At 34.3% G+C, this 10,409-nt stretch overlaps 1 protein-coding gene across 3 annotated transcripts in view; it reads left to right on the top strand.

Annotated features, from left to right (window-relative positions):
* LOC106877231 (uncharacterized) overlaps positions 1–7,062 on the top strand; it is a 32,637-nt gene extending 25,575 nt beyond the window's left edge. For all 3 annotated transcript variants that reach the window (XM_052967799.2, XM_014926091.3, XM_089352255.1), the window contains 5 exons: positions 837–1,036; positions 2,393–2,482; positions 3,627–3,738; positions 5,026–5,393; positions 6,412–7,062. In XM_052967799.2, coding sequence (XP_052823759.1) covers positions 837–1,036; positions 2,393–2,482; positions 3,627–3,738; positions 5,026–5,381 — 758 coding nt within the window. In that variant the 3' untranslated portion in view covers positions 5,382–5,393; positions 6,412–7,062. The remainder of the gene's footprint in view (positions 1–836; positions 1,037–2,392; positions 2,483–3,626; positions 3,739–5,025; positions 5,394–6,411) is intronic.
* The last annotated feature ends 3,347 nt before the right edge of the window (positions 7,063–10,409 follow it).

Consider the following 10,409-nt stretch of genomic DNA (forward strand, 5'->3'; position numbering starts at 1 on the left):
TCATTTTGTCTGTCTTTATGTTCTGAATTCAAATTCTGCCAAGGTTGACTTTTACCTCTCGTCCTTTCGGGGTTGATGTAATTGACTTAGCCCCTCCCCTAAACCTGCTGGTTTTGTGCTAATATTTGAAATCAATATTTTTAATGCCCTTGGAGAAGTATGAATGTCACGATTCTGTTTTCTCATAAGTTAATGCTGATGACCTATTTGACTAGATTCATCACACCTAAACTATCACTCAAATTAGAAAGTTCTATCTTCCTTCCATTAGATTTAATACAGATATAGTGTAATATATTTTTCTTAATTAGCTTAATGCATTAAGATATCTATATTCGCAAATTGTTGCTCAGCTATGAGAAGTGCCTTGGCTTAAATCAGGCACGGACAACTTTTTTTGAGAAGTGGGCCATATGAAACATGGCCCATTATTAAATGGGCATCACTACTAAAAAAAAAAATTTGAGGCTAATTTTCCATTAGGCATGTCATTCAAAAAGTCCTGTGCACCACAGATTGTCCATGGCTGGTTTAAATATTCTTTTACAAATATCCCCAGTCATTTGAAAACATACTTTGGATAATATGCTCAATACACTGATTCTTGAGTGCCTTTCCCTGTTTTCCTTTGTGTCCCATTTTTTACTGCAGACTTAGGCCTGTAGAGATTCAAGTCAGGTGTTAAGTGCAGCAATTGTACCTGTCTGGGAAGGTTTGCAAAGATCATAGGCACTGTCTCCACTCTCTCCTAACTTAACATAAAAATAAAATAAATTCCTTATCCAAATATAAATTCTTTTGTTTCATCTTTTCCTTTCTGTATATTGTTTTTCAAGGTACATCTCATCAGACAATAGCTCGCCGCTGTGTTGCTTCCAGGACTGATGAGGAACTGCTTGCTATTGACTCTGATGGCAACAACTATCTCCATGCTGCTGTGTGCGTAACTGATGTTAACATGGTTAAAGCTCTTCTTGAGAGAATTAAACGGATAAAAAAAATTGAAATAATTAATGACTGCAATTCTTTAAACCAAGTAAGTTTTCTCTTCACAACTTCATTATATTTTTTAAAATATCCAATTCATCTTCTCTTATAGGCACAGGTGCATCTTTTGATCATCTTGTAAAGAAAGAAAAATCTAGTTTCAATAAACCTACATGAAATATATCTTTCATAAGCATTCTGAAACATGTCAACTCAAACATCTGTTTAGCTTTGTCTTTGAAACAAGCCTTTTTTTTTTAATCATTTTCAACTTCTCTGTGGTAAGTAGCTTGCTTACCAACCACATGTTTCCAGGTTCAGTCCCACTGCGTGGCACCTTGGGCAAGTGTCTTCTGCTATAGCCTTGGGCTAACAAAAGCCTTGTGAGTGGATTTAGTAGATGGAAACTGGAAGAAGCCCATTGTGTGTGTATATATATATATATATGTGTGTGTGTGTGTGTGTGTGTGTGTGTGTGTATATGTATATATATGTGTGTGTGTATATGTTTGTGTGTCTGTGTTTGTACCCCCCAACATTGCTTGACAACCGATGCTGGTGTACTTATGTCCCCATAACTTAGCGGTTTAGCAAAAGAGACCAATAGAATAAGTATTAGGCTTACAAAGAATAAGTCCTGGGACTGATTTGCTCAACTAAAGGCAGTGCTCTAGCATGGCTGCAAAAAATGAATAATGTCCAATTTAGACTTATTTGTTTTGCATTTCATTATATGTCTGTCAAAAGAGAATTTATAATCTTAATTTTCTTACATTCTTGCGTTGATTGTCAGAATCATTAGAGCGTAGAACAAAACACCTGTAGTCTTTAGTTATGCACATGCATACACAGCCTTTTAACCATATACATGCAATTACAGATCAATACACACCTTGTATCTGCATAAACATTTACATATAATCATACAATTTATACATACACATGGAGTCTCTCTCTCTCTCACACACACACACACACACACACACACACACACAATCACATGCACCTGTGACTCACTTGTCCACTAACTCCCTTCACTATTTCTCTCTTGTCTACTCAAAACAAATTCACACACAGGAACTTCTTGGTCTCTGAACATTTGCATGGATTTATTGAGTTTAGGAAGTAGTCTTATTCAGTTACAAGTTGACTTACACCATCAAACAGCTACATTGTTTAAATAAGGATAATTATTGTAGTGATGAATTATAATAATTAATCCAGTATGTTATTGTGGCTAGTTAATATTATTGAATCTAAATTCATCCTCCTCAAACACTCTATCAATTTAAACTGTATCCAGCTGCTATTTATTATCATGAAATGTCAACTTATATGATCATCCACACCTTACTGAACATTTCAATGATTAAATATATCTTTATTTTCTTTGTTTTTAAAATAGACACCATTATATTTAGCTGTATGTTACAATAAGCCAGCTGTTGTGTGTGAACTAGTGCGTAATGGTGCCAATCCAAACATACCTGGAGAGGTAAGTAAATTTCTAATGCGTTTTCTAATATATTCAATGTTCTGCGCAACTAACAGATGCGGGTCTTGTAGAATTACTGCCATCAACCTTCAGTATAGAAGACCAGAATGTAATAACTTTATCAATGAAAATACCACTTTAATTATTTAATAGGAAGATTGATTTAATAAATAATCAATAAGGATAATACATAAAGATTGTCATCATCGAAATGTGAACATCAACTGAAACAGATAAATACTTCTGTTCTTGAAATATATGATTATTATAATTGGCTATCATTATATACACTACTGTTGAAGAAGTAAAACTAAGATTGGCTTTACATTAGAAGTACATACACTTTTACAGCTTACATTGACAAAGATCACGGGCCACTTTTGAATATGCTTTTTGCTTTCAGGATGCAGTAATTTTTCCAGTGTATTTTACACTGCAATTATAATAAATCTAATTGAACACGTCTATTTTTAACAATATCATTAAACAAAGTCACTGTATATAAGACATATTTTACTAGAATTTCATAGCCCATAATAAGTGGTGCACATTATACTCAAGTGTGTTTTATATACAAATAAATATATAGGTATTTGATACTGAAATTAATCCTATCAAATCTCAACACACTAAACTATTATGCACGAAGATAACTTTATTAATTTCAGATAAATCTCTGCTAAACATAGATGTCTTTTGTGTATATAAATCCAAAATTTTTTTGAGGTGTGTTATAATAAAATGATACTACAAAAATAAGAGGGATGACCAGCAAAAGTGGACTCCTATATGCTAGAAATAGATGCCGAATCATCTAACCACAAAAAAATATATGTTCTCAGTAAAAATTCAGCGACACAACAGACCCTCATAAATATATTTTCTACCCTCATAAATATATTTTTATAAATAAAATGATCCTATGTAGAATGAAAATTACTGTAAATCTCATTCAAATTTAAAGTTATGTAGCCAAATATTTTTAAATGAATTGTTGAATACATGAGTAAAACAATCATGTTAGAAAGAAAAAAGTTTCAAAAAGAATGACAGGAGAAATTGTGTTTTTATAGTTTTCAGTCTTTTTGTAAATTGTTGCAAATCTTTAATCAACATTTTATTTTATTTCTGGAAAAAAAAACAGAAACGACGCAGTGCTCTACATTGTGCAGCTACACAGGGAAAAGAGTTCAACCTAACATTGAAACAACTCTTTGAATCAAAGAAAATTGATCCAAACATTAAGAACAGTGATGGTAAGGAGAATTTCAATCAAAATCTACATGTTTAGTTTAGAAAGAATCAAATTCTGAATTATTTTAAATTCACTGAAATTTCCTTAAAAAAAATTAATGAAAAACAAAATTAGTAATAAATGCTATACATTTACAAAATTCATCAGAAAATAGATGGCTGAAAGTAAATACAATATCAGTGAAAATAATTAAGATAAAGAATGTCAAATTTCAGTTATTTTTCTTCTTGTTTTGCATCCATTTCTCCATGTCAGCAAAAACTGAATTATTTTAGTTGGATTAATTATTTTTACTGTTTGATGCTTTTACTTCATCATTAACCATTAATTTTGTAAGAATAAAATGTGTTTTGTTTGTCAAGTAAACTTAAATGAGCAGTTTTTTTTTTTTTTGCCTAGAATGCAACACTAGTAATTGTTGTTATTGTCATCATTCTCCTTCTCCTCCTCCTCCTCCCATTTTTGCATACTGGCATTAGTTGTGTTGTTCCCCTCTAGTGTTTGGCCATTTATTGTGGTCCATTGTTGCTTCCTTCATGCAATCCAGCTTTAATTTAACTGGTCTTTCTTTACTGCATACTTCTTCCTCCTAAATATCTCGACATCTCTTCAGTTGTCCATACCAGTGCAATTTTCTCACTTGCACACTATCATTGATTCCCCTAATACCCATCTTTCTCCTGGCTCTGCTCCATTGTTCGATCATATTGACACCACATGCCCAGCAGAGATTGCTCATTTCATTTCTTTCTAACCTTTGCATATCCTCCACATTCAGCTCCCATGTCTTACTATCATGCCTCATAGTACTTGGTACACAATTGTCATACAGTCTGGGAGCACTATGTTGCCGATAAGAGTAATAATTCCTTGAAATTTCCCCACTATATCCTTACTCTGGCTGCTATGTTTTTTGAACATTCACCATCACTATTGATTAAGTCATCTTTGTAAAAGAAGCTGTTTAACTACATCTTGCAACTCTTCTGAGCAGTTGAATGATTGCCTTTCATGTGTGCTTTTATTGCTTACTGCTCTTGTACGTGTTTTAAATACAAATTTTTCCTTCTGTGTCAGCCTTCATCAGATCTCACTGCATCTTTTGTAGACTATTAGTTTGCATTGGGTTTGCAGTATCAAGTTACTGTTTACTTGTTTTCTACATATCAAGATTGACCACTTGTTTGATGATAGTAGAATTCTGTTTTATTCTCTACTCTCTAAGTTGTGTTATGTAATTGAAGATGTTTTCAAAGCTTGCTTATGCTGCCATGTTTATTTTATCTAGGACTAACACCACTGCTCTGTGCCATAATGGAACATGGAAAAATTGTCTCCAGAAATAATAAAAATGTCATGATTGACAACTGTGTTAATGTGTCTTTGTTACTGAAGAATGGTGCTGATCCAGAGGTATATGATGGCCGAAATGGTATGACACCCCTGATGCATGCAATTGAACGCAAAGACATTAATTTAATAGAAGCAATTATGAAACATGTAGATCCTGCAAAATTTCAGAAAATGCTCTCAGCAACGACATTTAGTGAAAGAACATGTAGTATGATTGCTGAAGAATTACAAAGTAAATACGACCCCAGTGTGTATCGGAAGCTGACCAGTATTTTGTCACTCAACAAATGATTCTATCATTTGGTATGTTTATGAAGAAATCCTTCTAATTACCATTATTTTTATCTTTATTGTTACTCTGTTTTAAAAACTGTCTTAGTATTGATCATATCATCATCATCGGTGTCATCTGCCTCTTGTTGATGGCCATGTGACACCTTATATCATAACTAATTAGAATGACTGACTTGTGTGCATATTTAGAAATGCATTATGATATAACATGATATCACAGTACAAAGATACTTCTTAAAGTCATGGTTTTAATGAAAAATTGATGAGAAAATTTTTTTCGAAATGTATTCAGAACTTTGTTTTATTAATAGCTTATAGTTAACTAGTGTAATAATTTACATCACTTTTTAGTTTTAATTTCTACTTGTTTATTATGTTTGATTTTCTTAAAGCAAATAAAGTTTACCTAAACTTGAAATTAGGCAAATTTTGGTATAAGATATTTATGACTTTTCTTCAATTCTACATTAATAATTAAAATATTGATTTCTCGAGCGAGATCGTTGCCAGGGCCCCTGGTCTGGCTCTTGTGCAGGTGGCACATAAAATACACCATTTTGAGCGTGGCCGTTGCCAGTACCGCCTGACTGGCCTTCGTGCGGGTGACACGTAAAAGCACCCACTACACTCTCTGAGTGGTTGACGTTAGGAAGGGCATCCAGCTGTAGAAACTCTGCCAAATCGGATTGGAGCCTGGTGTTGCCATCCGGTTTCACCAGTCCTCAGTCCTCAGTCAAATTGTCCAACCCATGCTAGCATGGAAAGCGGACGTTAAACGATGATGATGATGATGATGAATCTTCATCTGAGTTGTCATTTGGCAACATATGAGAAAGCAGCTTCTCTAAATAAAACTTGTTTTATGAGAGCTTCACTAACTGAAACCTGTAAATCTCAGATAACCTTAAGTAAGAATAATAATTTCAGTGTCAGATAGATTTCTGTTGTAGTTGCAGTTTTCCCTTCAATTCTAAAGATGTAATATACTACATTTTTTACATTGTGTTTTCTTTTCTTATTCTTTCAGCATTTTGGCAGAAATTGTTATTGGCAAACCCCTGAGTTGAAGTTTTCTGTTAAATGCTGTGAATCTGTGAGCAGCTATCAGTCTTCCCTAACAGTTAGCTCAGAAATGATGGCATCTGTTTATATATGTACTTGCTGTATGTGTTGAACCCAAATACATCTAGAGTACAGACAGATATGGTAAAAGCTTGTACAGAATTGAAGCATGTGGTTTGTCTTCATGAATCACTTGTTTGTAAGGAACAGTTTGTTTCTTTGTAAATAACATTTCCTACTGTAGATTTGAACTGAAGAAATTCTTTTTGTGCTGTATATTAATCTCTTATATGATCTGTGTATATGTTAATAATATGTGTGTGTATGTATGTACATTAAAATAGCTTTGTGTGCTTGTATTTCCATATCTACTGTTGGTAATTTGAAAATCATCTTTTAAATAGTTTATATTTCTTTGTAGACACTGTTTTTGATCTCTGCAAAAATGCAGTTTTGTGTGTGAACTATATCAATAGGGCTAAATAGAGTTTTCTTAGAATGTTTAGTTTCAGTTTTAAGAAAACATTCCTTTCTAGATAATTTATTATTCTTATTCTCTTTTTATTATTTTAAACATTTTTTTAATGTTTTCCTAATAAACTACAGTTTATCTTAATATTTTTGATGTTGTTTTATTCACCAAAGCTTTCTGTTTTTTTTTAAATAGATGAACTGGTAGTTTAAATGTATCTAAGAGTTAACCCTGAATACTGCAACAGAACTCTTTTCATTTATTTAGCAAATCTATGTAATTTAAAAGTTGCCCTTGCCCTCTTAATTTTTATATTGTTTTATAACAGGTTTTGTATTTAGATAAAATAAAAAAAACAAAACAAACGATCTCTGCAATTTTAAGATAGAAATATTTATTTTAATTTGCTCTCAAGCTACCTCTTTTTATGGTTTGGGTGCAAGATACAAGTCAGAAAAAATATGGCTAAAGATGGAGTTCCAGCAAGTTGACGTTTTTAAGGAGGAAAGATTTGACCAAGTGGATAGTATAGGATCTGGATGGAAAGAGTAGGATTGGCTGGTGGCAGTGATATATTAGGTTGGCAACTAAGTTCCTGCTGTTTTTTAAATTAAAAGTTTTTAAAAGGTTTAATAAAAAAAAATAACAACTAATTAATCAATAATGTATTCACCCTTGTTGTTTACAACTTCTTCCCAACGTTCAACGAGATTTTCAATACCTTGTTGGTAGAAATCACCTGATTTTGACTTGAAAAATTGATCCAGCCAAGTTCTCAATTCTGCATCAATATTGAACGAAATTCCACGCATAGCATTTGGAAGAGATCGAAAGAGGTGGAAATCTGTTGCCAAATCAGGAGAGTGTGGCGAGTGTGGCAGCACTTCTCAGCCATGCGTTTGAATGGATTCCTTGGTCATATTGGTGATGTGAGGGCGGGCGTTGTCGTGCAGCATAAGAACTCCATGCTGACGATTAGGACCTTTCTCTTGAATAGCCGTGTTGAGTCATTCCAGCTGTTGGACATAGAGTTCTGCGTTGACCGTTTGGTTCTGTTCAAGCAATTCAAAATGGATAATCCCTTCCCAGTCCCATCATATGCACAACATCGTTTTATGCGGATGAAGTTCTTATTTCACGTGTGGTGTTGCTCGTTTACCGGGACTAAGCCATTCCTTATGCTGCTTCATATTGATGTACAGGCACGATTTTTTGTTGCCAGTAACGATTCGGTAAAGAAATGGTTGCTTGTGTCCATAAGTTGAGCAGTGATGAGCAAGCAAACCAGCAGAGATTGTGGCTCGTTGATTTTTGTTGTTGTCACTTAAAGCATGTGGAACCCATGCTCCATACTTCTGAACATTTCCCATCAAGGGAAGATGCTTCTCTATAGCTGTGTGGGAGCATTCCATTTTCTCTGCCAGTTCCCTTGTCATTTGACGAGAATTTTCGTGCAAAAGTTGGTTTAATCGCTCTTCATCGAACTCAATTGGACGGCCAGAACGAGGTGCGTCTTTGAGGTCAAAATTTCCATTTTTGAACTTGGCATACCAATCACGAGTGGTTCTTTCAGCTATGGCACCCTCTCTATACACAGCAGAAATGTTGCGAGCAGCTTTGCAGCCTTAGAACCTTGATTAAAAACAAAAAGAAGGAGGTGTTTTTCTTAACTTGACATTCCATTATAATGATCTGAAAATAAACAGAAATTAACTAAGGAAGCAATTGCTACACATGTAATGACATTAAAATTGTTATGTACCATGCATGATGCATCATGCAATGAAGAAGTAAAACATTTTAAAGCTGAAAGTGGTGGATGGTGCAGTTATTGTGACTATCATATAAATAAGGTATGAGCCAATTTACCTGGACGAGTAAATATTTTTTATTACCCCCCTCCTTTCTTAGAATTGAGTATTCCTGTAAACTATATTGGTTTCAAATTTCGGCACAAAGCCAGCAATTTTGGAGGAGTGGGTAAGTTGATTACATTGGCTCTAGTGTTTGTTTAACCAGTACTTTATTTTATTGACACTGAGAGGGTGAAAGGCAAAGTCAACCTTGGCTGAATTTGAACTCAGAACATAAAGACTGATGAAATACCACTTAACATCTTGCTCAGTGTGCTAACGATTCTACCAGTTCGCTGCCTTATTCCTGTAAACTATATTACAACAATGTATGAAATGCTGTTAGCTTTTGTTGATTTATTTGTTTAGGAAATTTAGGAAACTGAAAATATTTACTACTTAAAATATCACACCTTGGGTAAGTTTTAGTTTTTAACAAAATGAAGGGAACTCACTTTTATAATTTTTGTATTAATATAAAACATTTATTTGGGACCACTGCAATAATAAGTCTTGTTTTATGTCATGACTGTATTATAGGGGCCAGTTGATCTAGCAAGCGTGGCCTCATATCAGTGAGGGGGTGGCCAGTGCGCATTGATGCCATCGAGAGTTAGGCCCCAAAACGGTGCGCATTCTCTCCTGATGACCCCATACACTTGCTGGCTTCTGGTATGTGGAGTTTTTGACTGGTAGCACTTGCATGTGCGAGTTGTTTGCAAAACAAACATTTATTTGGGACCACTGCAATAATAAGACTTGTTTTATATGTCATGACTGTATTATATTGTTCACTGACCAAAGGTAGATAAAGCAAATAAAAGAATTTTTGTATGCAATATTCAATGAAAGTGGTTGGCTGAATTTGACCCATGGGCTATAGTTTGATTACTGTTGGTATTGGGGAAATACAAGTACATTAGTATTGCTCATTTTCCTTCTTTAAGCTTAAAGATACCAGCATTTTTTTTTCTTTTTGTTGGTTTGGTCTTGAGGAAGAGGTTGCATCTAGGGCCTTCCCAGGTCCTTTGTGATGTTGATGACTGCTTGTGGGGTGGGAGTGGAATTCTAGAGGGTTGAAATTCTGATGAGAAAGGGCTGGACATAGTGGTTTGTGATTAGCACAATATGGGTAATGGGAGGAGGAGGGATGAGTGAATAAAGAATGCTTGAACAGAGCTAGTATGAGACTAGCAAGCTTAGAGAAGACTAGGCTATTGTAGAAAAGGTAGAGAGAGGAAACAGTATGTCTTTGGACCAGTAGTTACGTTGTGTTGGTGAGTGACTTCATACATATCAGTTGAGTGGTTTTCTTAGTATGCATTCTTAGATGAGCTTGTGTGTAGCAAACATCATTTAAGATGTGAGTCACAAAATGTTATTGCCTGTGATATAATTCAGTATGGGATAAATTACACAATACATTGTTTTATTGGGCCATGATTGAAAGATTCATTTCATGAATTGATTGAAAGCAGGATGCAAGAGAATGGTTCCTTGTTGCCTTCTACAAGCCTTGTAAGCAGATTTAAGATCATCTAGTGCAAGCTAACAGTAGTAATGAATATACTTGTTAATTTTGATGAATATAGTGAATGGCCTTCAGTTAAATATTTGGTAGTGGCAAGCCAACGAGAA

The sequence above is a fragment of the Octopus bimaculoides genome, chromosome 5, assembly GCF_046866305.1.
Source record: "Octopus bimaculoides isolate indiv1 chromosome 5, ASM4686630v1, whole genome shotgun sequence".
NCBI classification, from domain to species: domain Eukaryota; kingdom Metazoa; phylum Mollusca; class Cephalopoda; order Octopoda; family Octopodidae; genus Octopus; species Octopus bimaculoides.